Here is a 27,802-nt window from a genome sequence, read left to right on the forward strand (position 1 = left end):
TATTATATCATATAATTGATTATATCATCAAGACTTGTAAAACATACTGGTTTGATCACTGTTTGTCCTAAAGAACCGGTTCAAGTAAAAAAAAATGGACTTCCCATCACTAATGAGAAATACACTGCATATTGGGTTAAAAGTTTAACACTGGAAAAAAAACTCTTAAATATACGCGTTTTCACACTCGTGGATTAAAATGTACTCCAGTTTTAACACTGAACAACACCAAAAAAATCACACTGTATATTTAACACTGGAATTTTTGCTGTGGCAGGGTTATCAGCAATGTGTGTATATTTTTGGCTTGGCAGAGCCTTCTGTTAAAGATTTTGCTATACAGACAAAAAATTAAACCTCCTTTCAAATTAATTGTACTTTCATTGAAACCAGATCTAAGAAGTATAGAAATTGGTACTCAGTATCTGTGAGTACACATATTAAAATAATCATACTCGTATCGGTTTGTAAAAAAAGTGGTATCGCTTAGTTTATGCCTACTGTAAAAAAATTGTTTATCCAATTAAGTGGTATCCAATTAAGCTTTACTTGTGTTACCCTCAAACTACAGAGACCCTAACCACTTGCTTACATGCATGTATGCTGTTTAAACTTGAATTTATAATAGATGTTAAAATATTTTTTTATTGTGATTTTTCTTTTATATTTGCAGTCTTAAGTCTTCCATGCATTCAAAAAAATTAACTTAATTACGTTGGCAATGAAATAAGTTGAAAAGAAACAACATTGTCTGATTGTGTGGTTTTAATCAAAAGCAAAATTGGATATTCTCAAGCAGTGATTGCTAATTACAATCTGAAAGTGGGTAAATACAACAGAGTGACAGTTCAAAATCATACTATCATTTAACTGGGAAGAGCATGAAGCCTGTAAAAGTGCAGTCAGTGTCTCTACTAAACACAGTACTTTCCCCAGTGCTCTGCACAGACACTTTATCCCCTTTGTTCAATTTTAAAACCACAGACGCTGCAGTCCCTGATATCAATTTAGGTGAATCGCAGAACTTGACCTTCTCTTCTGCCCCTACCTGAATCTTTAGACAGGCAGACTGTTGGAACGAAATTTGGTAGCTGATGTAATACATGCCAGTTATTGTCACATCAAAGTAACCGTCACCATCTAAAACACCATCTATCCCAGAGATCAATGGGACGTCAAAGACAACTAATTTGTCCTGAAGAATCTTCTCTAATTTAGGACTTTTTTTGTAAGAGAAAACAAAATACTGGTCTGGAGCAACTTTTCCTGATAAAACTCCCCTCTCTCCCTTTGGTCCCGGTGGCCCCGGTGGACCCTGTGGTCCCTCTGGTCCCTTCACACCTGGCCTGCCTGGGAGTCCAGGTTTTCCAGGGTCTCCTTTTGGCCCAGTCATCAGCACTGCATTCTCACCTGTAAACAGTATAAAGAGAGTTTGTAAGCAAACCTTTTATTTTATTTATCTGGAAGCTAGTCTGCTTTAACACATTACTAATAACATAGCATGTTGTTAGCTAGTCTTTCAAATAGTTTAACCAATTGGCTTACTTGTTTTAGTATGTTGTTGGTATCAGTTAACGGGTTTCTAGCATGCTTCATCATGAGGCCTGCATTTCGCCATGTTGCTAACATGAATTAGCATGTTGCTAGAATGTTTTCAGGACTTCCCCAGTGTTTGTCATGGTGCTATCATGCCCCACAACAGGGTCAGTTTTGTTAGCTAGCATTTGTGCCGTTAATGTGTTGGTGGCTTGTAGTGAGATGTAACACTATGCTTTATTGTTAAAACAACATGTGAATTAGCATGTCAATAGTATGTTTTAGCACACAACCTTTAACATGTTGCTAATATGTTTCCAGCATGAATGATTATCATAAATAAAAAAAAATTAACATGTGGCTAACATGTTTTAGCATGATTTAAACTAGCATGTTGGTAACATGTTCTAACTGTTTCAATTTTTTGCTGGCATAAATCATAATTATATAACATGATGGAGTAGCGAGATTCTTGCATTTATAGCACTTGGGTAACACAATCTGACATTTGCTAACATGTTGCAACACATCAATACCATTATTTAGCATATTGCTATTATTTTGAGGAATTGTAATTACAGTATATGCTCTAAATGACACCATTTTATTTTAAATAGGAAAGAATGCATCAGTAGTTTGCAAAACTAAGTAAAAAAAAAAAAAGTTTTTACTCATAATTATAAATCATAAATCTGTAAATCCAATCCAGTCAAAATTATTTTCTATTAATCTATTATTACTAATTGTAAAAAAAAATACTATATTATTCTTCATTAATATTAATTTATTTAAAATGTACATTTCCTGCACCCAGAAAATTAATTTTGCTGCTTGTTCAATTACTTACTTAAAATTAATTAAAATAACACAGTTCTAAAGGGTTTTTGGGGACAAATTGATTGTTTTATGTTAAATCCAGCCTGATCTCACGAGGAAATGCAAGTATTTTACATTTTGTCAGTTTAGTGGCTAATTCGTACGAATTCGTATGAGTTCAGTCGTACAAATATGTACGATTTTAAAAAGGAGGCATGACAGCCAACCCCACCCCTAACCCCAACCGTCATTGGATGATAGGCAAATCGTACTGAATTGTATGAATTAGATCATACAAATTCATACGAATTAGCCACTAAACCAAAAAGTTACGAATTGCCGTGAGATTGTGTTGGTTAAATCAAATTAAATCTGTAAAAATGTTTAAGTTAACAATCGATTTTGCGAAACAAATGCTGTAAAATATATGTATTACCTTATTCAAACTGAGATTTTTCCTGTGGTCTTATAACTTTATCTATAGTAAATTATGACGATAGTTAGGATGCCCATTTTTTACTTTTAGTAATATTGCAATATTAGGATTAAATGGTTTATTAAAGGTTAAAAAATTAAGATGTTTTTTTTTTTTAATTATACAATGATGGCCATGTTATTTTATATTTGAATGTTCAATTTCTGTACTTGAATACGGTTAGATTCTCCAGAACAGCATAAAGCACTGTTTATTTATTTATTTTTGCTTGTAGTTTATTATAATTTATGCAGATGCACTGCAAAGAAAAAGACTTGATCATCCCAGTTCATTTTTGCAAATCGAGCTATTCCAATCATTTGCTAAAATTATATTCATAGCACAATATTTTGCGGCAAAACAAAACATCGCAATGTCAGATTTTTCCAATATCGTGTAGCCCTAGTCTGAATACCTGGATCTCCTTTTTCTCCTTTAGCACCATCCTTCCCATCAGTACCAGGAACGCCAGGAATACCTGGTGTTCCAGGAAAACCCTTGTTACCAGCACATGTTTCTGACATAGACGAAGTCACCAGCAACAGCATAATAGCAAGCTGTGGCACCACATGTGCAGACATGAGGGCAAACAGCTGAATAAAGATGAAGAAAACATCAATTAAACGCATGTAAACTGCTGATTGAAAGCTGTAATGTCCATTTCCTTAATTGAAACATGCATACACACATACATACATACATACATACATACATACATACATACATACATACAAAGTGTGCCTTTAAATCAAACCAAGCCTGCAAACTAAAATTAAATTGCAAACTGCAGATTTACTCCATTAAGATTTATAATTAGAATACTTTTATCTTACCATCTTTCCAAGAAGGCTGTTGGAAAACAGATGGTGGCCTTAAAGTGTGGCGTTACATGAAATGTTTTTCTTGCGTCTGTATGATGAAGCTCAGTTTCAGAGGAGAAGAGCAGTGTTGCACAACAAAGGGAAGTAACAAACATGTATTCAGCAACATTTTGATTTTGATTAACCTTGGATTACAGCAGTTTTTTTTTTTGACATTTTATTTATTGTTAAAGTTTGCAAGTTGCATATCCCTTTTCTGAGAAATTAAAAAGGAAGGAAATAAAAGAAATAAAAAAGACAGATCAACACTCGGGGTTAACATTGAGCAACTGTGATTTTATACAGTGTATGAATATATCTGCAATAAAATACAAGTGAGTTTACTAAACTAACACACCTTTAAATAACATAATTATTATATTAAAAACAAATGATGAGTAAAAAATCATCCTATTGTTTACTTTATTTAAAACTTTTCATATTCATATTTTAGAAAACAAGCCTAAACCCACCTCATGCCAGCAAATACAAAATGCAAAAATAAACAGTGTAAGTAAATGCAACTGTATACCCCCACATGTACATAAACTATTGAACATAGCACTTGAATGTGGCATGTATGTAGGTAGGCATCTATGTGGCATCTATGTAGGGCTGGGCAATAAAACTAATGATAATTATCACAATTCATTCATTCATTTTCCTTCAGCATAGTCCCTTTATTCAGTAGGGGTTGCCACAGCAGAATGAACCGTCAACTTATCCAGCAAACTGGAACAATAATAATAAAAATAGCTAACACCGCTGTTTGGATATATTTGGAATAAATGCTGCCTTTTACATGAACATAAAAAGCAATAATTGCATGATTATGCACAAAAACAATTGTGGGTTGTTTAAACCCAAATTTGAGTAAGATATGTACAAACACAGCTACTGGGGTAAATATTTCAATTAAATTCAATTTTTACCACAATGGTCGGGGGTTTGTACATATTTGACCTTTTTTGTTTTAGCAAACAGCTACAAAATGCATTCATTAATATTTAAAGCATATTTGCTAAAATTGGACAATTAGTATTTGTTCATATATATATATATAGCCGTGAGCCGTGAAAGTAATATCAGCACTCATACAGCCTCTTCACCCTTGTGTATTACTCCGCCCACACAAGTGGCAAGCAGAGGACTACAGTAAATTTTGCTGCTGTTTGACAACATAATGTACTTTTGAGGCTTTTTTAGCAGAGAATAGTTGTTTAGATTGCAACTTTGAGGTTATTTATAGGACAGTGCCTATTTTAAATATTCATAATTTTGTCCGTGTAGTGGAGTTCAGTCGTACGAAAATGTACGATTTTAAAAAGAAGGCGTGGCACCCAACCGCACCCCTAACCCCAACCCTTATTGGGTGATGAGCAAATCGTACAAAATTGTACAAATTAGATTGCATGAATTCATACGAATTAGCCAGTGTTGGTCATACTAGGCAGAGCAATAATGGTTGACGTTCTTCCACAAGATGGCAACAGAGACAGCATAGTAAGTTCTCATAGATATGTACACTAGATGTCGCCTGGCCTATTGTTGTCTATTGGAAGGAATGCGTCAATAGCGCCGCCATCTTGCTACAGGGTAGCGCTCCTTTGAAATGAATGCGGGACCAAGGTACAGTGAAGGACTGTGGCCATCCAAAGCTAGAGATATACACATATACACATATATCTATGATCGGGAGTTTTCCTGGATGTTAGTATGTAATTTTTTTTCTAATTACGAAAATTATAATTTTACATCACTTTTCTACATTGATGGATCAGTGACCACACGGGCATTCCTGACAAAAGCTTGTGTTTGTGTGTACAGAAATGTACTATTCACCCTCCCTGTTAAATTTAATCTAATCCGTGTCCTGAAACACACCTCCTCTCCTGTTTTCACTTCTCATACTGACGGAGAGAGCGATTCGTTTGTGAATGAATCCCCGGAACAACTCTTTCACTAACGTTAGCAGACAATAATACAAGTTTCTCGCAGCGCAGCATCTCGTTGTCATATTTCTCTTGCATTGTTTGCTGATTTTATTCAACAAATCTAGCATAAGCCGAGTGTTTGGTGCAAGTTGGAGCTGCTTTGCCGTATGGTGAATGCAGTAAGTGACTGTTATCATCAATAACGTTACCTGATTAGCACAAAAGTTCAGAACATACAAAAACAGAAAAAAAAACTTAATATTACTTATAAAATGTTCTGCCTTTGTTATTTGTTTTCTTTCTTTGCTCGTTACTACACATGTAGACAGCGCTAAAGTCCCGCATCTTCACGTAATAACACTGTCTTGACTAGTGCGGTTGAATGACATTTGTCCTGGGAGCACTGTACCAATGTGGCGGCGCTATTGACGCATGCTCAGGGTCCCTATGCGATATCTAGTGTATATATCTATGGTAAGTCCTTAGGGCGAAAACACTATTTTTTGCATACGTTTCAAACTACAGCCGAACAAATCATTACAGAACAGGTAAGTGACATTCTAAGTTGATATCTATTTCTTGTATTTTGTAGAGCTGTATTTATACCACAGAAACTGGTAGTGTTTGCTTTGCTCTGGCTTTTTCGGGGTTAATTATTGTGATATGCCGATTGCAACAGAGAAATTCTGAGAAATCTCTGTAGATTGATGGCATTTCATGCTGTTCAGCCTTATAATCTTAAAATGTGAGCAAAAGCACCTGTTTTGTCATCACTTCCATAGCCATATCACCCTGCAGCCCAAGACTGGTAACTCACTGGTCTGTACCTGGATGGAAGACCACTAGGGAACACTAAGTTGCTGTTGGAAGTGGTGTTAGTGAGGCCAACAGGGGGCGCTCAACCTGTGGTCTGTGTGAGTCCTAATGCCCCAGTAAAAGTGAAGGGGACACTACACTGTCAGTGGGCACTGTCTTTTGGATGAGACTTTAAACCGAGGTACTGACACTCTGTGGTTATTAAAAATCCCATGGCACTTCTCGTGAAAAAGCAAGGGTGTAACCCAGTGTCCTGGCCAAAGTCCCTCTATCAGCCCTTACGATCATGGCCTCCCAATCATCCCCTTCCACCGAATTGGCTCTATCACTGTCTCTCCACTCCACCAATAGCTGGTGTGTGGTGAGCACACTGGCGCCGTTGTGCTGTGGCTGCCATCGCATCATCCAAGTGGATGCTGCACACTGGTGGTGGTGTGGAGAGACCCCCCTCATGATTGTGAAGCGCTTTGGGTGTATGGCCATACACAATAAATGCGCTATATAAATACACATTACAATACATTATACTTCAGACATTATGCTGGAAAATCATTCAAATGGTAATTCTAATGTGATTTAGTGGTGAATTTGTAACAGTTTCTGCTGTTCTGACATCAGCTGCAGATGTGAATGAATGGCGAAAGAAAGTAGTTCTTCTTACAAAAGGGTTTTTAGACTCTCACACAATTGTGCCTTCATACTGTTGTTATGGCTGTATTCATAAAACTTGAGACAAACATTTTATTCAAGCAATATTTTATTCGATTTGGTAGTGGCTTTTCAAAACACAACAGTTTAATAATCCTGTCTTATCACTCAGTATTGAAGTATATAGTTCAAAACAGTGCAACAATCAGTGTGCATGAATCAGGAAACCTGAGAAAACACTGTCTGCCCTGTCTGCTGTTGCATACATGCCATTTAGGGCATTTGTCATCAGCCAGACTTTCTCATTCTCCTTCAAATAGAGGGACAGTCCACCAGAGCTCACCTGCTGGCTGCCCCTCTGTGTGTGATCACAGAAACTCACTAGATTCTTATCATCATGCACTAGGATAACACACAGCTTTTTATCATGAGACGATGCATGAAACACAAAATAATAAGTGCCAGGAATTTTGCAAACAAATTTGCTCTCATCGGTACTGAAGTGGCCTTGAGGATTGGTGATAACCTTGCTGAAGCGTATCACCTTATTGGCATCAGGAGGAATTCTTGTGTGACGGGACACACTGAATGCAGACTGCAGTTGAGATCCGGATACATCTACAAGGCCTGCTTCGCCGGGCTCCCCTGGAGGGCCTGGTGGTCCCATTATGCCAGGATCTCCATGGGGACCTCTCTTTCCAGGTGGTCCTTTCAGACCAAATGCCCCCCTTTCTCCTTTTTTAACGGTGTCACCGGGCTTGATAGGAATTCCTGTTGAGACACATTGATTGCTTTAAAACTGCGCTTCATTTTTTAAAATTAAATGAAGTGAAAGGTATGGTTAAGTTCAAAATACACATTTGAAGAAGAGATTACATCTTCTTGCAGGGATAATCACCCCATTCATACATAGAAAATATATATTAATTACATTTAAATTGCTGCAAGAGTTTCCACAAACTCATGCTATTCAATATGCTAATGACTTTTGAAGGTATAATAAAGATTATAATCAGACAATCTTGTTTGGCCTGTGAATGTTATTTTCACTGTCAAAGAAGTCACAATTATAGCCTTGTTTTTTATAATCACTGACCACAAACACACACATACTGATGAATGATAGCCTGATAATGATAATGAAAAAAACAATTTTTATTTGATATTTAAATTCTCAATAATGTGAAGCTGAAAACAAATAAACAAAAATAGTTATATCTATAAATTGTATTCTTGAAATATAAACAAATTTTGATTTCAATGACTGCAACTCTGCAAATAAAGTTAGGGCAGAGGCAAAATAAACTTGAAAAGGTCATAAATATCCCAATTAAACAATTTTGAAGCAGTCTGTAATAAGCTTGTGGATTGGTGATGATAAATAAAGACTTTATGTTTCATATGCTCAATAATGTGTGTCATTCATGTGAGAAGTAAAGAAAATATGGCTAATAATGCAAATCAAATTAGAGCAACTTGTTTCTGTAGATATCATAGTGATAAACAGGGGTGATTTAAGTGATTTTGGGGCCCTATGCAATTCCAGCCATGGGGTCCAAAAATTCTAAAATGCACCCTTTGTACTTTATTTATTATTATTATTATTATTATTATTATACAGTTTTTTTTCTTGTATCATTCGATCTCCTTTTCTACATTTTCTTAATGCAAAAATATAAATTATCATAGCAACATAAAGCATCTTGTAAAACATTTAAAACTATTTGTTTTGTTAAAATGAATTCATCGCTAAAAATAATAAATTAACTATCTCATTTTAAAAACAAAATCTTTATTTGACTCCTAGACTGGTCCATGATTGAAGGTGGGGCACACATTTGCGCAGATGTAATAATTACGTTCAATTTAAATAAAAAAATTAAATTACACACTCATCATACAAAATATGATAAAAACAATGTTATTAATATGTATGTGCTTCTATTTGGGGGCCCTCATGTTTTCTGGGGCCCTAAGCGGCTGCTTGCCTTGTTTATTGGTTAAATCCGCCCCTGGTGATAACGTCTTTTATTTAATTATTTTTACTACCAACAAATAAAACTGATATTGTTCACTGTGCCAAAACAACTCATCAGCAGAATCATTCTGTGCATTTGTTTATTTATTTGTATTATTTGTCTCTATGTATGTAATTGTATTTGATCGACCTCTTTAATAAAAAAAAAAAAAAACAGCAAAAAAAAAAAAAAAAAAGAGATGAGCTGTACACGACTCACTGAAAGAGTCTATTCATAAGAGTCATTTGCCCATAACACGCGAGACGCTGAATTCTAAACATTGAACAGCTTCATAACTAGAAAGTCTCGGTTTCCACAATTTAAAGCACTCGTAATCCCTTATTTTAAAAACCTTACCAAGATCTCCTTTCTCTCCCTTCATTCCTTGCCTTCCATCGCGTCCGGGAAATCCAGGAATACCGGGCAGACCAGGCATCGCTCCGGCAGGACAGGTGTCAGCAGAGGCCAGACAGAGGCAGAGAGAAGCCGACAAAAGGCTTACTAAAATGAGGTGAACGCCAAACATGTTTGCTTTCGAGCGACGGTAAAAGCAGAGCCACTCAATCCTTAAGACACCGAGCTCTGAAATCTTACACACAAGAACAAGTAAATCACAGTCACGCTTCCTCTTTTTCTTTGCGTGTGTTGCACTTATCTTATATAAAACTGCGTTCTAACAAAACTCTTCATTTCATATAAAGTTTACAGCAGGTCCTGTTGACAACTACACCAGAAATTGGTCTATTTGTCAATGATGTGGACCTAAACAAAGATTATTTTCATTAATCAAATAATATTTCACATTAGCATATAAGTGCTGTTACATTTTTTTATCTGGTTATGTCTGTGTTTCTGTTTTCATCTCATGTTAAGATAAGAGAATCAAAAGTCTGGGTTATTACATCAATTTCAGATTTAAAAAGTTTTTTGAAGTCAAAACGTTAATTTAACAGTATGTTCTTTACAAATGAATGAACGTATGCTTGATAATTGTTCTTGTTTTTAATATTTGTTTTATTGCATTTTATGTGAAAAATATTATCTAAATGCAGGGTGGGATTTAACCAACTAAGCAAGGTAAGCGGCCACTGAGGACCCCAGGAAATCTGGGGGTCCCCAATAAATATCTAGAAGTATAAATTATACCTATAAATAAGTAACATAATTTTCTATAATATTTTGTATTGTGAGAGAATTTTTTACATAATTAAATATCATTTAATAAACACTAATATTATAATAATATTGTTATTTAATAATAATATTATCAAATAAAATATCCACCACCCCAATCATGGAGCCGTCCAGCAGTCAAATTCATAAATAAATATACATATTTACTTTTTTTATTGTAAATTAATTTTAAGTAAACTATAATCATTCAAAATGTAAAGACTGCATTAAGATAAGAACATAAAAAAGAAGATTTAGTAATATAAAAAAAAAACACCAAAATAAATAATAATTAAATAAAAGCAGAAAGGGTGCATCAGGACTGGGGCCCCATGGCTGGAGTTGCCTAGGGCCCCAAATTTGCTAAATCCCCCCCTGTCTATATGATAACATTTTTCAGATTTGGAAGAAATGTCATTGGTAGTTTCAAGAATAAAAGAAAAAATATGCTTTACTCAAACATTTAACTATAAAAATCAAGCTAAGAAAATAGCTAGAAAATAGATTTTTTAAAATTCTTTTCCATTCCATTCCATGTTTTTGATTTACCAAAAGCTGCATAAATTATATTAAAGCGGTGGCTCGGAGAATTACTACATTTTGTACAGGAATAATTGCGCAATCTGTGCATTAGAATAAGATTTTTATTTACTTTGGCGAATGGTAATAGCGAATGAAGATAAGAATTTGTTCAAAGGTTTACGAGGACTAAAAGGCTACAGTGCTTTACATTTTATTTGTGAATTTCCGACTTAAAGGTGGATTGGTTCATTTGTTGATCAGTATGTCATGTAGCGTGCTGTCAGTATTTAGGTTATCATTGTTTAACAAGGTAATGTAGTGATATAAATGAGGTGATTCAGGTATGGATATTATATATTTTCCTCTACTTGCCATCTAATTACAAAATATAATTGGAGCTATTTTGACAAAATTCTGACAGAATTCATTTTGCTTGGATTACATTTTTTAGACATATATTTAACATCAGACAACAAAAAACTGAATCTTTGTGTACTGGCACGTTCATATGCTTTTATTTGGGATTTGAAATTGAAGACATTCAACAAAAACAACAATACTGTTTTAATACACAATGATACACAAATACAAGACTTTTTAATACAGCATACAGCAGAGCAATTAGAATTTCATTGATTATTTAAGTTCCAAGTATCTCTGCTACAGTAAAATCGAAAATAAAATATATCTCTGCAACCATCAGCAGGGTCCAGTCACCATTCGGCTATATTCTTCCTATTAATTGCTTTACTCTGCATTGCGATAGATTAAAAACCCATTGAACACTGCATACAAGCGTTTGGGCATTTGTCCAACACCACCATCCCCAGCGAAAGGCTCAATCCAGACTTTATCACCTTTTAAAAGTGTAAGCACTGCTCCACCGGACACAACAAGAGAGACAGATTTTGAGTTAAAGTCACAGAAACTCAGGCTTACTGGAGGCGCACTTGTGCTCTTAAGTCTGAGACATAATCGACCCTCAGATGACGCATGAAACACAAAATAATACACCCCAGGAACCTTGCAAGTAAAATAACCAGTTTTAATTTGGAAATCATCATTGGCATCGCTAAGCTTATCATTAAAGGTGACAGGTTGTTTATATTGAGCCAGGCTTGCTTCATTTCGCAGTACAGAGAATGCAGGTTTCTCACTGGCTTTGGCTCCATCAGCACCAACACTGGATCCTCTTGGACCCGCAGGACCAAGCGGCCCCCGTGGGCCTATAGCTCCCATTAAACCCTCTAGACCAGGTTCTCCTGGAGGGCCGCGGACCCCCATGTCTCCTTTCAGCTCCTCGAGGGCAATGCTGCTCAGCTTAACCTGCAAAGCTGAGAGAAAGCACTTCGGTCAAAAATATGGGATTGGTACACTTTAAAACCCAACAGTCAATTTTATCAAATGAAATGAGTGTCGTTAACTCAAAATTGACTGAAAGTTAATTCTACTCATTTGAAAAGAGTTTTGAACTCAGTGTTCAGGGTAATGCGTTTACAGTACAGATTAAGTTCACAGCACTCATTATGATTAGTTTTTGAACTTAAATAATTTGTTGCAATCGGTTTCCTCAAATAGTTTGAGTTACCCTCTCTTAACCTTTTGGGTTTTACAGTGTAAGTTTTTTAAATGTTTTCAAAAGAAGTCTACTCTTACCAAGGCTTTTCTTTATTTGATCTAAAATACAGTAACAAAAAATTATATTAGATTTTAAAGTAAGGGCTTCTTTTTGTACTTAGTTTAAAATTCAAGGTATTTCTGTGATTTATTTTCTGAATATTTTTCAGCATCTTTACTCCAGTCTTCAGTGTCATCATTTGGAAATAATTTTATTATGCTGATTTGTTGGTCTATTGATAACAATTGTTATTGGAACTAAATCAGCATAAGCAATAATGATTTGTGTAATTATCACTTTTAAAAATTCTGTTTTATACTTTAGTGTGTTAAGCATTTAATTTTTTTAGGATTCTTTGATGAATAGAAAGTGCAAAATGACAGCACTTACATGAAGCTAAATCTTTTTTTTACATCTGTCTTAAAATTGATGAATAAATAGACTTTTAACTTTTGAGGGTACTGAATCACAGTTTGTGCAAAAATGTGACAGTTCAACAGTGTATTACACTGATAACAATAATAATAATAGTAATAATAATAATAATAATAATAATAATAATATTCATTCATTCATTAATTTTCTTATCGGCTTAGTCCCTTTATTAATCCGGGGTCACCACAGCGGAATGAACCGCCAACTTATCCAGCAAGTTTTTATGCAGCGGATGCCCTTCCAGCTGCAACCCATCTCTGAAAAACATCCACACACACATTCACACACACACTCATACACTACGGACAATTTAGCATACCCAATTCACCTGTATCGCATGTCTTTGGACTGTGGGGGAAACCCACGCGAAGGCAGGGAGAACATGCAAACTCCACACAGAAACGCCAACTGAGCCGAGGTTCGAACCTGCGACCCAGCGACCTTCTTGCTGTGAGGTGACAGCACTACCTACTGTGCCACTGCCTCGCCTTATAATAAATAAATAAATAAATAAATAAATAAATAAATAAATAAATAAATAAATAAATAAATAAATAATAATAATTCTTACTCCCTGGGCCATTTATATCAAAGATGATTTTTAGCCACGCCATATTGGTGTTTCGAAACATCTAGTTTTTATGAGGTGGGTTGATGTCCAATGCTCAATCCCCAACCTGGAGGACCAGGACATACATTATGGAAAATTTAACTTACCCAATTCACCCACAGCGCATGTCTTTGGACTGTGGGAGAAACCAGAACACTTGAAGGAAACGCCAACACAGGGAGAACATGCAAACTCCACACAGAAATACCAACTGACCCAGCCAGGGCTCGAATCAGTGGCCTTCTTGCTGTGAGGCACCCCGGTGTTGCCAAATAATAATAATAATGATAACAATAACAAATGTTTCTTGAGCAGTAGATCATATAATAATTTCAGAAAGATCATTTAATGCTGAAGACTTGAGTAATGATGCTAAAAACTCAGCTTTAAATCATGGGAAATTTGGAATATGTTACATTTTAAATTTCATTGAAAAAGAAAACATTTTACATTGTAACACTATTTCAGTTTTTCTGAAAATGTATGAATAAAGACTTTTTTAAAAACATTAAAGAATCTTACTGATGCTAAACTTTTGACAGGCAGTGTATATTTTTCCTTTGATATATTCCTTTGAGATTACGTTCCTACCTGGCTCTCCTTTCTCTCCTTTTGGTCCTGGCAGGCCATCTCTCCCATTTGGTCCATCCGCGCCATTTCTTCCATGCTTCACACATTCATCCTGACAGAAGGAAAAGGGAAGCAGAGCACCGGCCCAAAGAAAAGCAAAGAAAGCTGATGGCTGCATCCTAAAACATCTAAGACGATTCAGAAAGAATAGATCACATTTTAGGTATGTAAACAAACAAACAAACATAATGGACTATTAAAACACAACTAAAAGGTCATGTAAAATTGTATAATTATAATTCAAAAACCATTTAATCATTAACAGAAGTGTCTTACCAGTGTCTCGCTGTCAATTTTGTGCTTCTTTTTCTGATTCTGGGCAGTAAAATTGAGGAAAGAAATAACGCTGCTGAGAAAAAAACTGCAATTGTTTCATTTCTGCAAAATGTGAACTAAATTGAACGCATTCTGAACTTGTCAACGCATGCATTTTCTTCTTCCTCATTCTTCATCAACATTTTGATGGATAATAGAAAGTCAAGCGTTTATTTTCATGATAAAAGGTCAAATTTGTCTTTAATTAATAAAGCTAAAAGTTTAAAAATATGAAAATCTGCATGCAGCTTTAAAACAACCTCCATGATTTAGTCTTTATTATTATAATAAATATTGTCTCACAAAATAGAAAGCGAAATCAAATAAATGTTTAATATCCATGGAACCTTTTTATTCCGCAAGAGATATTTATGTTTTTCATTATAATAAAAATATTTCTTTTTAGAATCGTTTTTTTATGCAGTATCATGCTAGCTGCAAAGCTGTAATGAGAAAGTCAAGCAATTATTGTCATAAATCAGCTTAATTTCTATTTCTCAAAAATCAGTGTTTTGAAAAAAATGTTTAAATCCATGTGCAGTTGCGAAACAACCTTTGTGCAACATACACAATAGATAGAATAGAATAGAATCATTAAACAGAATAAAATAAATATAAAATCTGTCCTAAAATTGGAACTCAATGTGTTTGTGTGTGTGTGTGTGTGTGTGTGTGTGTGTGTGTGTGTGTATGTGTGTGCGTGTGTGTGTGTGTGCATGTGTGGGTGTGTGGGTGTGCGCGCAGTGGTGTAAAGTAACTAATTACAAATACTCAAGTTACTGTAATTGTGTATTTTTTCTCAGGAATGGTAATTTACTGAGTAGTTTTAAAAATGCGTACTTTTACTCTCACTTGAGTAAATTTTTTTGTGCTGTATCTGTACTTTTACTCCACTATTTTCCTTCAACCTGCAGTCACTACTTTATTTTTTCTTGTCTATGGGGATTAGAAAGTTCAGTCCTGTGATTCCTGTCCAATCAGATCGCACATAGAAGGTAAATCGCATCATAATGACCTACCTCAAGACATGGGCGCTTTATAAATGCAGCAAACTGTTTGGAAGCATTAAATGTGTCCAAGAAGATGTGCAAAATCTTTATAAGCATTGACCCAGAGATTGTTTAGATGCATGTCACTGATGAGAAGATAACAGATGTTTGCTGTATGATAACAGCCAGCAAGCACAAGACGTCAACATGACGTCAAATTGACATTGTACCCTAATGTCATGGGGACATTGCATTTTGTTTGAAAATGAAAATCATATTGACGTCAGAACTTAACGTCAGGCCAATGTCCAACCTAAAACCAACCAAATATCAATGTCTAATGATGTCACAGCTTGACGTTGTGTTGAAGTTACCACTATGTCTATCCCATGTTGGATTTTGGTTGCCATACTTGACGAATAAATGTCAGTATTTGACATAAATATGACGTTGGTTTAAGATGTTGGCTCAACGTTGGATTTTGGTCACTTGACATCACAACCTAAATCTAACTTAATAATAACATCTTATGTTGTGTACCTGCTGGGCAATAACTAAATGCACTACAGAATGCTACGTTTACACACATCCACAAATTACATGTAAATGCATCAGTTTTTCACAGCGTAATACTCACTACTCACTACTCTTGAGTACTTTTGAAAGGGCTACTTTTTACTCGTACTTTGAGTAATTTTTACAACAGATACTTTTACTGTACTTCACTACATTTTTAGGCAAGTAATGGTACTTTTACCTGAGTATGATTTTTCAGTACTCTTTCCATCACTTTGTGTGTGTGTGTGTGTGTATGTGTGTGAGACAGAGAGTGAAAGAACAGGGTATAAACCCAACACAAGAACACAATCCTGAAAGCTTAAACTGTATTTTTTTATTGTATTTATTCTAAAATAGCACAGAATATCTTTAAAGAAGGTAAATATAAATAAATGTCTGTCACAATATAGGATCAACTGATAATTGTAAAAATACAAATGCTACTTATTTTGGATGAACATGGAGACTAGACTTTGGTTCCTGTTTGCTCTCTTCTCAAGGCACTCTTGAACACCAGTTAAAGGCACAGGTTCTGTCTTGCTCTCCTTCTGGTAGTATGGACAAACCTTTAGATGCTCAGAAATCGGAGCCACTTTGTCAAATCTCCAGCTCTCCACAGTGGAGAACAGGTTACTGAACTGCCAAACCTGGGGGAGTGTAGACAATGTTAAAGTTAATTCTTCTGTACCTACCCACCTAATGTAATATTTTCCATTACATTTTAAAAAGAAATGTATAATTTAATTAAAACAACATGTTCTTAGATATATTTCTAATACCTTTCACAATAAACAAAAATATGTGTATAGTTTGTAGAAAACATATTTATGTAAATGTATATTTTAAATCAGTGTTTCTCAAACTTTTTTCACCAAGTACCACCTCAGGTACCACCATAATGACTGGTATTGAAATCATAGTAGGCCTAATTAAGTGGCTACAGCTCTGCACAGTTCACAAACGTGGCAGATTAATTCCTATTAACGCGACTACACAACAATGATAAGTGATTCAAAAATATATGTTTTGGCAGGCCAAATCTTGTTAAATTTTTGATGTCAGTTGCGGCCGGAGGGAGGAGGAGGGCGGGCCGTGAATGGTCTATGGGCCAGCAGTTTGAGACCCCTGTTCTAATGGAAGCCATGATCAAACCATGTTCCGTTTTATTGTGATTTGTCAAACACATTAAAGAGCACCAATTACTGATTTAATTTCATACTACATCTGAAGCTAAGACTTTGTTTTAAGACTTTTGACTTTTGTTTTTGTCTTGTTCAGTTTATTTTTACGATTATGTAATTTTCCCCTTATGACTTTACAGTTCAAAATTATATTCATTTAAAAAAAATCTATTCAGCATTGTATAAACTCACCCTCTTTTTGGCTCTCCAGCACCATCCACCATGAGAGTAGACCTTCTTCTCCCACTTGAGTGAGACCATCCCTCTGTCATGAAGAAGACTGCTACAAACCTCCCTCATGAGACGAGACACCAGAGCCAGCTGGGACAGGGTGAAGCTGTCCAGAAACCCAGCCATGTGAACCAGAACCTCAAAAGGTAACCTGCTCAGAGCATCTGTATTGCGTGCTCGCTTCCTTTCCACAGTCACAGTTTGTACACCTTCATACAGAGTGTCTGAAACCTCTGGTCGGAGACAGAACGTGCTGAGGTCTTTGTCGTAGAAAACCTTCGCTTTATAAGAGCTGGGCTGAAACCTTCTCTGAATGAAAGTGCAGCCAAGGTAAGAAAGAGGACATCGCTGTTCAAACCATCCACTGATGCAGCTCTGGATGTCAGCATGGGTGTTTTTGTAGTGAGAAGGAAACTCGTCCCGTCTGAAGATGTGGTTGCACAGGTATGTGAACGCAGAGCTGGATTTGTTGTGTCTTCTGGTGGCACTTTCAGCCTGAATGTGGACGTGAAGTTTTAACGGCCGGTCAGCAGTGATATCAGCCAGCGACGCCTCTGCTTTGAAGGGTGCCGTGTAGAAATCATACGTCTGAGTTCCTGTGTCCATTATCAGGGCGTCTGTGGATCCTGATTTGGCTATAAGGTGACCCCGTAATTCCTTCTCCAGAGAGCACAAGAGAGTCGCTTGAACTTCGTCCCATTTTGGCATGTCATCCATTTCGACTCCCAGATCGGATGTGTCCAGGCTTACGCTCACCTTCTTGTTATGCGAGGGATTTCGAATGCGACTTTGTCTGGCTTTAAAGCTGGTGGGGACTTTGAAAGTGCGGACCGTTTTAATCTTCATTGGCACCAAATGTTTATAAATGAACTTCTTGGGTCTCGTGTCACACGCAAACAGGGACGAAGCGATTAGGAATTTCTCATCATCCGTTTCATAAGCGTTGTATTGAGGAACATCGGTAGGATTGATATTTTGTTCTGGCTCTTCCTGTAAGACTTCCAATCCTCTCGGATTGACTTGAGGCTTTATCTCACCACCTTTAGACGTTTCGGGAGTCTGCCCCAAAGATTTAATTGTATGCTTGCAACCACTCAATTCCATGCTGAACATCTTTTCCCAGATATTATAACTTTCGAGATCCACCACATTGGGATTCCTGGCCAACTCTTCCCGTTCCTCCTGAGTCAGTCCTCCTTCCTCCATTTCCAAGCTTGAAGATGCACATGCTTCATCGAATCCATTCTGTAATGGTATCCCTCCTACAGCCCCCTCCAGCTCGGCAACCAAAGGCTCCTCAGCCACCTTTTCGATAAGTTCAGGAAAGAGAGTCTTCATTTTGAGAGAATGAAAGAGGTGATGCTGGTCCCTCAAAGCCATGGAGAGATCCAGAGGTTCCTGAGTGTAGTTCTCCTTTAAAATGTTCTCGTAGAGCTCAGGAGTCTCAGACTCTTCAACTGGCCATCGGTTCCACTCCATGGAGCAGGAGACGATGCTGGCGGGACACACCACCAAATGCTTGGCCAGGTTGGAGCGGCACATGGTGAACGGGCAGCCGTATTCAACATTGAGACAGGGCACCCTTTCATTGGGGCACAAAAACATGTGTTCTTCTTCCTTGCATAGGTGAAATACAGCGCCACATAGTAAACGGCAGCTAATAATCGCACAGGACACTGAGATCTCAATCGGTGTCTTGCAGCGCCGGCTGTGGCAGCTTTCGCAGTGTCGGTGAAGCTTTGACGTTTGGGTTTTTTGTCTGCCCTGTGAAGAAATACAAGATAGCATTCTCAGTCAATCCTTCTTTATTCATTTCCTGAAGGCAATTTGGTTGTATAGCATGCAATAAAACACACATAAAATGTATTGTACAATACAAATCTACATTAAATTTAAAAACTTTACTGCTGTGTTTTATACTAGGGCGGTGTAACCCGCCAGTCCTACACTGATGTTTACAGCACTTCACTCTCTGACCTCTGTTACATTCACCCCCTTAAACCTCACTCCCATCCGGTTCACGGCACCAATCTAACCAGCTGGTCCTACACCACTCAGCTGCGCTGATCTGGGATCGAACTGGCAATATTTTGTATAGGAGTTGGTTGCTCTAACAAGGAAGCTAAAGACCATGGCCTCTAGCATCTGTCATTAAAGGACCTTTCGGGTTCAAAGGAGGAAGGTTTACCTGCACAGCACTTCACTAGCTAGCTTCTGTTACAGCTACACAATAAATGATTTTAATATCACCATCACATTGCGTCACAATAGTCACATCACATGATGAGCAATTTTGAATGACGCAATTGTAAAGTTCAAGCATAATAGAGTGAAAGTTTATCATTTTATGTGCAGAGGAAATTATAGCATTCACATTTTTAACAAAGACTAATTCTGTTAAATTATTTTTTGGTGAAGAGTATACAGTGTTATTTCATTATTACATTTATGTTCTTGAATACTGTTTTTTTGTCCCCCCCAAAAAAACATAAAGCACTGTTTATATTATTTGTATCTTTGCTCTATTGTGTTTATCTATGCTTGTAAATTGTTATATTTTATGTTGATGCACTAGTCTACGCAATCATTTCAATTAGTCTAAAACTATGACTCTAAAACTACCCCCCAGTGAAATTGTATTCGCATTGCAATATATACACAGAAAAACAAACTATTGCAATGTCAGTTTTACATGCAGCCCTACTTTAGGACTTAAGAACATGATGCAGTTGCAACAATATGCATGTTCATTATTTGCATATTTCACAATGTGGTAAAAATTCGAATGCTTTTTTAAAAATATAGTCAATCCCCCAATCTAATGCTAAAACCTTAAATGTTTCTTGGAGAAATCTCTTGAGATCAATCAAATCTAGCATTTGGCAGTTGACCAAACAGATTTAAAGGTTGACCAAACAATAACTGACCTACCATGTTTTTACTGCGAGCTCCTCAGTGGTGTTCTGCTTGGTCACTGAAGTTTGAGGGGGCAAATATCTGTGCCTGGCTGTTAGTTAAAAATAGACACTTACATGGAGTGTTACTAGGCCTTTGGCATACAAGAGTCAAATTACATGTTCTGTAAACTTAGTATTCATGGTATACAATCTCAGCTTCAGTTCACAGCACACAGAATGCATTTTGCTGCTCTGCATTTCAATTGTTTTTGTAAACGTGCTAAGCTGAAATCTTATCCATCTCGCACATGAATGACACATTTTTTTTAAAGATGGTGTGTCAATTCAATGACCTTTCTTTAGCTCGTCTTTCCCAAAGTTCTGCGCCTGGCTGTTTGAATACAGGAATGAAGTCAGGCACAGAAGGTTTTTATTATATTAACATTTTATTATATTAACTAAGGCAAAGTTTGTAAAGTAATGTAATTTATTACATTAACATTTGTATTTATACCATGTTTTTTTAAAATCATACAGTTGTTACATTATAGATTTTTCTCTGTATGGTTAGCGTTCACATCCAATTATGTAAATTTATATGTAGGTTTTACAAAGAAGACATATAACAGCATTCAAACAAGAGGATTAAGACCAGAAAGCCTGGCATTCAAAATAACATTTTTATCTACAATTGAAATTATTAATGATTGGCTCAACTTCAGTATTAACCGAAGTGTAATTAACCAAAAATAGATGTAATTGTCTGTCTAGACTACTAATGAAACAAGCACAAACATATCTGTGACAGTAAACATGTGCAAGCACAATGGATTCTTTTAATCATCTTCAATATTACTGGATAACATGTTCATGATTCATGCAGCTTGAGTTTTGCTATCATTAACACGAAAACATAACCAATGCTCAAAGTCCAATATTGATTATATTATTTTCAAACAAAATAATAGTAAAGTAACTTTCTCCGGTGGACATTAGAACCACATTAAATACATCAGTCAATAAATATATAAAATTCAGTCGCTGCTATCATTTGTGTCCCATAAACAAAGAAACCAAATTGTTTCCCCCCTTTCCTTTGATATCAGACATATTGGTCAGGGTAAAAGGCTCAGTTTTCAGTTCAGTTTGGTAGAACGGACAGTTTTGAAGATGCTCAGCCATTGATGGTGTGTCGCCAATGCACCAGTTCTCCACTTTACTAAAAAGAGTACTGAACTCCCAGACCTAGGAAAGCGATACAGAGAAATATGAGAGAGTATAAAGTTAAAGTCAAACTTTTCCTTGAAAACTGATACACAATTTGTTCTAAAGCAATAACTTGCTTATTGCAGTTTACTTAGCGACCACTAGTGTTGCTGATATCAAGACATTTGCTATACTACAAATAGCCCCTTTAAAGGGTTGGAAACGAAATAGAAAATTTGGTTAATTATTACTCACTATCATGTTGTTCCAATCTCCAGAGACTTTCATCAGAACACAAATTAAGACATTTCAAGTCAATTCCTGCAGTTTAGTTCCAGCCCTATTTCAACACACTTTGTGTAGGTATCAAACACGCCTAAAGCACTCAATTAGTTTGATCAGGTGTGTTTAATTAGGGTTGGAACTAAATTGTGCAGAGCTCCGGCCCTCCAGGAACTGGCTTTGAAATGTGATATATAAGCTGCGTCCCAAATGGCACATTATACACTATGCACTCATGCACTATGTACTTATGCACTTACACACTCAACAGGAAAGTATATGTATGTAGTGTTGTCCCAAATGGCACACTAATGTTTTTTTACTAAGCGGAAATTCAAACCGTTTCCCTGATGGCGTTTGACGGTTGCCAAATCATTGAAATAAATGACCAAACTATCAAATAAAACCTGCCGTGAGAATTGCCGCATTCACCATCGGGAGGCGCTATAATCACTCTCGTAGGAGAATTTTGCTTTCACCATCCAAAATAAATAAAGTTATTCAACATGTGCGTACGATAGCTCCGCCCCTTCCGCTACGTAAGCAAACCTGCGGTCGTTGAGTGCGTGAAGTGTCCATCATTCCACACTTCATTTTAGCGGCTGAATGAGTGCATCATCCGGGTAATTGAAGTGCTCTTATTATTTTTAGTGTTTTCAGTGTGAACGCACTACTTACACTATTTATACTACAAAATGGCGTCGAATAGTGCATAAGTATGCGATTTGGGACGCAGCTATAGTAATGCTCCTGAGAAAAAGAACCAAAAACATTGGCTAAACATTTCCTTCAACTGTAATCACATGAAGTTCCAAGAACAATTTTGTGTGAAAAAAAATGAAATGTTTTCCACATCATATCAGGGTGTGCTTTTACCACAGCAATACAATGCTTTTATGTTGCACTGTTGACCTTAATGGTAACAAATGTGCACCCTGACTATTTGACGAGGAAGAGAAGTTAAAGGCAGTCAAAGTCGTTTTAGGTTTTGGTGCACAAAATTGTTCTTGGAGCTTCACTGAAGTCCACATCTTGACACATTTTGTCAATGTTTTTTGTTCCTTTTCTACACTTTGAACTTCTTTGGACTGTTGCTGTCTATGGAGGGTAAAAGAGTGCTCAGATTTCATCTAAAATATCCTAATTTGAGTTTCAAAGACAAACAAAGTTTTTAAGAGTTTCTAACTACATGATGGTGAGTAAGTAACAACAGACTTTTAATTACTAGGTAAACTAACCCTTTAAACAAATACTGAAAATCCTTACTATGGTAGGTTTCCATCGGGCTCCTCCGAGAGAGTTTGACTTCTTACGCCACTTAAAAGCCACCATTCCTCTCTCCTGCAGAAGCGTGGCACATATATCCCTGAACAATCGTGAGACCAGAGCTAGCTGGGACAAGGTGAAACTGTCCAGGTAAGAAGCGATGTGGTGAAGGACCTCAAAGGGAAGGTTACTGAGAGAGTCTTCATATTTGACATGTGCCTTTTCTGAAAGGTTTGGCGAATTGTTCTGGAGACACGCAGGAACCTCAGGTGTGAGAGTGAAGATACTGAGGTCCCGGTTATAGAAGACTTTGGCCCTTTGTGTGGCAGGTTGTAATCTTTTTTGGCTGAAGGTACAACCAAGGTAAGCCAGTGGGCATCTCTGCTCAAACCAACCACCCATACAAGACTGAATATCCAAGTGCACGTTCTTAAAGTGTGAGGCAAACTCATCCCGCCGGAAGAAATGGCCACACATGAATGAGAAAGCTGAGGTGAATTTGTTGTGCCTGAGGGTAGCCGTTTCTGTATCAAGTTCAAGGTGAAGTTTCAAATCCATGTCTGCTGTTACTTCAGTCAGAGATGCGTTGTATTTAAAGGGAGCTGTTGCAAAATTATATGTCTGCGTTGCGATATCAACATAAAGCCCATCTGTTGGCACCATTTCACTTATTTTATGACCCCTAATCTCAGACTCTGCGTAACAGAGTAGGGTTGCAAACATCTCATCCATCTCCCAGCCATCTTTATTCTCAGATACAGTTGACTCATCCGATGTACCAACACACTTGTGCTCGGTCATTACTCTCGCTTTGAATTCTCTAAGTTGAATGCGTTTTTGTTTGTAACTAGTGGGAACCTTGAAGGAGCGTAGAGTCTGGACTGGTATTGGCTCCAAGCTCCCATAAACAAAATCTCTCTCCCTAGGTGTGCAAGCATCCATCTGACCAAAGGAGATCAGCATGCGCCCATGATGCACTATGTACATGTTGAATTCTCTTGGTTTTACCTCCTGCCCGAGTCTCTCCAGGACACCATCCTGCCAAGGTGCCAGTCCACATTTGGAGACATCCACACTGGGTGCATTGGTTTCCTCATTCTTAGGCTCTATAAAAGCGTCTTGTGGTTTTGTGACAGAAGGAGCCTTTTGTCCTTTCTTTTCTTCTGTTTTTGATGCCTCTGCCTGCTTGCAACCTCCCTTTTCCATGGAGAACATCTTCTCAAATAGATTGTACTTCTCCTTGTCAATGTCACCATTGAGAACCACGTTTTCATTCATAGCTTTCTCACAAGATTTAGATGGTCCATTTAATAAAACTGACCCCTCATGTTCATTGATGGAAATTCCATTAGGCACAGCCTCTCTTCCTGCTGCTGCCTCTTCATCTTCCTCCTCCTCCACTGGAGTTGGTTCCTCTTCTCGTTCCTCCATCAACTCTGGAAAGCAGTTCCTCATTTTCAACCTCGCACATAGATGTTTCTGGTCTCTTAGTGCCATGGAAAGATCTAGTGACTCCTGCTCATGGAGCTCTTTCAGAAGGTTTGGGTACAAAGGAGCATCTGGGTTCTGGACGGGCCAGCGGTTCCATTCCATCGAGCAGCAGACGATGCTCGCAGGGCAAACCTCAAGATGTTTGGCCAGACGAGAGCGACACATGGTGAAAGGGCAGCCATAGTGAGCATTAATGCAGGGCACCTTCTCATTGGGACACAGCAGAGAGTGTTCATCCTCTTTACATAAGTGAAAGGAGGCTCCACAGAGCAAGCGGCAGTTGATGACCATGCAGGACACAGAGACCTCTATGGAGGCTTTACAGCGGCGATTATAACAGGTCTCGCAATGCCTGTGCAGCCTTGGACCTGATTTTCTATAGCGACTCTGTAGGGGGAAACACAACAAGGAGACTTGCACTGTTTCTAAACTAGAAAATCATGAATCAGGAAGCAAATAATTAATTCTTTATTGATGTATTTTTTATTGAAATAAGATGGATGGAAACTTCTCCCATTTTTTTTTATATTGACAGTATTTATTAGCTCTGTGGTGAACAACTGTTCAAGAAATCAATTCTGCATTTATTCAGAAATTTCAGAAAATAATAATTCTTAAATCGATTCTGTGCTTAGCTTTTAACAAGCAATGGCACTCTATGCTAGTGACGCTCAATCCTCAAATCCTTGTGAGAAAGAGAACTTGTGTGTTCAGCTGAGTCATGTAAGGTGGCTTGTATGTCACAAAATTAATGTGAACACAACTCAGTATGAACATAATGAAGTTTGCAATGCATTAAAACATTGTTTTCCAGCTGTAGCTGTGCTTCATTCTCAAGATGTATAGTTTGTCTAAAGTGACATATACAAAATATATAGTATACTATGAGCAGGGATACAATCAGCCAGCGCAGTCGTCCATCTATAGTAAAAAAACATTTTGTGTCTGCTGGTTTGTTTACCTGTGGGAGTTCCATTGGCATTTTCCCGCACGTTAATTCTGACCAATCAAAAAGCAGTTTAGGAAATACGTTCAATAACATCTGGCCACTAAGTGATGTGGATTTTGGTTGATTTTGCATCTTGGTTCTTTTTAACTGGTTCGGACCAAAGCAATCGGTGTGGAGTGAACAGGACCCAACAAGGCAAAAAAATGCTACAATGTATAGTTTGTTGCCCTTGGTTCAGACCAAATAAACCGAACCACAGTCTGAAAGCACCCTTTATTTGAATTGAATTGAGAGAAGAGTGGTGCATTTTGAAAATCTCAGGGTTCTTTTACACCTAGACTCTTGTTTCGGAACCTGGCGTGTTTCCCCAGTTAGTGCGGTTTGGTTGGCTTATGTGAATTCTGCAATCGTGCTCTGATCTGCACCAAAACAGTTGGTCCGTGATCACCTGAATGAGGTAGTCTCGGCTCGATTGAAACAAACTCTGGAGTGGATCGATTGTAGTGAGAAAGCAATACGATCTGAACCAGGCTATATCACAGAGTATTATAGATATTTAGGCATATTTACGGTTATATGAAGAGAAAATTATGAGTAGGGCGGGATGTCATCATTCCTACCAGTAAATGTGCATTTCATGTCAAATATGAAAGTGAAAACATGTCAACTTTTACCGAGAGCTGTTTATCCGGTAGGAAAATAAATGGACTGAACTGCAGTCTTGGTTTATCTGTTATTTCTCTCTATAATGTAAAGCCTATAATGCATAAACCAACTGCTATGAGAGAGTCTTACCTCTGATTTATATTTGGTGACAATGTTTGTGGGTGTCACCAATTTAAAATTAAAGCGCAGCTTTATGCTTATAATGTCTTATTGCTCATTGCCATAAACAAAAAAAAGACAGCTGAGCGGGACTCTGCAAAATAAACTGTGAAACTCTGACCAACGTGAGGGGAGTTACACACAAGTGGCTCGTTTTAGCACTTTTGGTCCGTTTAGAAATGTTACCATGTGAATGCAAACTGCACCAAAAACAAAAAAGAACATTGTAACAATTTTAATTCCTGTTTCAGAACAAAATAATCGATCCACGTGTGTGAAAGCACCCTCAGAATCGATGCAGAATCAATTTCTCAAATTATTTTTCATTTTTTTAAATTGTAAAATTTATTGGGTCATTCTCACTAAAAAGCAGATCTGATTGGACAAAAGTTTGGACGTGACCGTGAGTGCAGGATGAGTCATCAATACTTCTGGTACAATTAACAGAAGAAATAGACTGAGTTTAGACCAAATGGTTTTGAATCAACTTTTATGAATATAGTTAACAGTCTTACATGTTACTACTTTATTGAAACTAGTATGTTAATTTTTATTTGTTTTTCCTCATTTCATTATAATGATAACTGCATTTCGGTTTCCAATCCATCATAATACAACTGTGTAATTGAAATTTACACATATACTTTTACCAATATTTAAGTAATGAAAAAATAAATTGAACATACCATTATTATCTGAAGCAGTGAACAACAACAGTTTCTGAAAAAAAGAGTAGTATCTAATTCATTAAAATGTCAGTACACATGCATTGATAAACTATAGCACAGTTTCCCTTAATGCATTAGTAAATTATTTAACATTTTACCTGTTTTAATAAGACCTTGCAGTACAGCTAAGGGTAAGCATTTGCAGACAGCACTGACAAAAACAACGTTATATAAACAGTTACCAAACAGCTTACCTAAAGGGCGAACCATGTCTCAAGAAGTTCCCCGGCTTGTTCCAAGAGACCTTTCTAAAGAACAGGATTGTGGGTCATGTTAAAAATAGTAGCCTCAACTGCCAGTAGCAAATTACATGACCTGTAGATATACTGTATAAAAACAGACAATCATTTTCTTCAAATAAAAGGCTATCTGTTTTGTCTATCTTACTCTAATTAAAATCACCATGCTGAGGTCAAACAGAGGACAGCAGATTAGCAGAATGAGTTTTTCCAAAGAAAAAAAAAATTGTAATGTTTCATGAGTGGGTCACCAGATGGCAGTCATTCCCTTTGGATTGGAGGACTGGGCTTCACATGCACATGTTATTTATTTAGGTAACAGTTTTGATAGCTGGACAAAAAATGTGTTCTTTATCATACTTTTGATATTGACCTTTTTTTATGTTTTGTTAATAATGTTTTTGTCATGTGATGCTCATAATGTTACTTTGACTTCATCTCAAGGTTTAGGGATGTCCAAATATACATCCTTTTATCAAACTGCCTATCCTATAAGGGGCTGTAGGGTTGGTCCAGGACTAACATGCGACATATAATACAAAATGATCTGCCTT

At 36.9% G+C, this 27,802-nt stretch overlaps 5 protein-coding genes across 8 annotated transcripts; all 5 read right to left on the reverse strand.

Annotated features, from left to right (window-relative positions):
• Positions 1-750: 750 nt before the first annotated feature.
• c1qb (complement component 1, q subcomponent, B chain) lies at positions 751-3,721 on the reverse strand. The gene is given in 3 exon segments (NM_001003482.1): positions 751-1,410; positions 3,243-3,420; positions 3,661-3,721. Coding segments are annotated over 3 exon segments (729 nt in total). The 5' UTR covers positions 3,664-3,721; the 3' UTR covers positions 751-862.
• Positions 3,722-7,176: 3,455 nt separating this feature from the next.
• On the reverse strand, positions 7,177-9,687 carry c1qc (complement component 1, q subcomponent, C chain). Its single transcript, NM_001005976.2, is given in 2 exon segments — positions 7,177-7,856; positions 9,461-9,687. Coding segments are annotated over 2 exon segments (735 nt in total). The 5' UTR covers positions 9,630-9,687; the 3' UTR covers positions 7,177-7,290.
• A 1,598-nt stretch (positions 9,688-11,285) lies between these two features.
• On the reverse strand, positions 11,286-14,421 carry c1qa (complement component 1, q subcomponent, A chain). The gene is given in 3 exon segments (NM_001020527.1): positions 11,286-12,132; positions 14,053-14,219; positions 14,368-14,421. Coding segments are annotated over 2 exon segments (744 nt in total). The 5' UTR covers positions 14,210-14,219; positions 14,368-14,421; the 3' UTR covers positions 11,286-11,545.
• Positions 14,422-16,267: 1,846 nt separating this feature from the next.
• Positions 16,268-20,334, reverse strand: fbxo40.1 (F-box protein 40, tandem duplicate 1). Of its 2 annotated transcripts, none has more exons than XM_073934159.1 (3): positions 20,293-20,334; positions 17,327-19,129; positions 16,268-16,600 (listed from the first exon to the last, which is right to left on the reverse strand). In XM_073934159.1, exons 2-3 carry the CDS (start codon positions 18,968-18,970, stop codon positions 16,394-16,396), a joined length of 1,851 nt encoding a protein of 616 aa, XP_073790260.1. In that variant the 5' UTR covers positions 18,971-19,129; positions 20,293-20,334; the 3' UTR covers positions 16,268-16,393.
• Positions 20,335-21,078: 744 nt separating this feature from the next.
• Positions 21,079-27,246, reverse strand: fbxo40.2 (F-box protein 40, tandem duplicate 2). 3 transcript variants are annotated; one of them, XM_689616.9, is made up of 4 exons: positions 27,204-27,246; positions 26,968-27,001; positions 23,017-24,894; positions 21,079-21,507 (listed from the first exon to the last, which is right to left on the reverse strand). In XM_689616.9, the coding sequence occupies exons 2-4, from the start codon at positions 26,968-26,970 to the stop codon at positions 21,310-21,312; spliced, it is 2,079 nt and encodes a 692-aa protein (XP_694708.4). In that variant the 5' UTR covers positions 26,971-27,001; positions 27,204-27,246; the 3' UTR covers positions 21,079-21,309. The 3 variants fall into 3 exon arrangements, with proteins under 3 accessions (XP_694708.4, XP_068072148.2, XP_073791431.1); XM_068216047.2 differs by having other exon boundaries at positions 27,108-27,246; XM_073935330.1 differs by lacking the exon at positions 26,968-27,001.
• Between the last annotated feature and the right edge of the window lie 556 nt (positions 27,247-27,802).

This window comes from Danio rerio, chromosome 21 (assembly GCF_049306965.1).
Source record: "Danio rerio strain Tuebingen ecotype United States chromosome 21, GRCz12tu, whole genome shotgun sequence".
Lineage (NCBI taxonomy): Eukaryota > Metazoa > Chordata > Actinopteri > Cypriniformes > Danionidae > Danio > Danio rerio.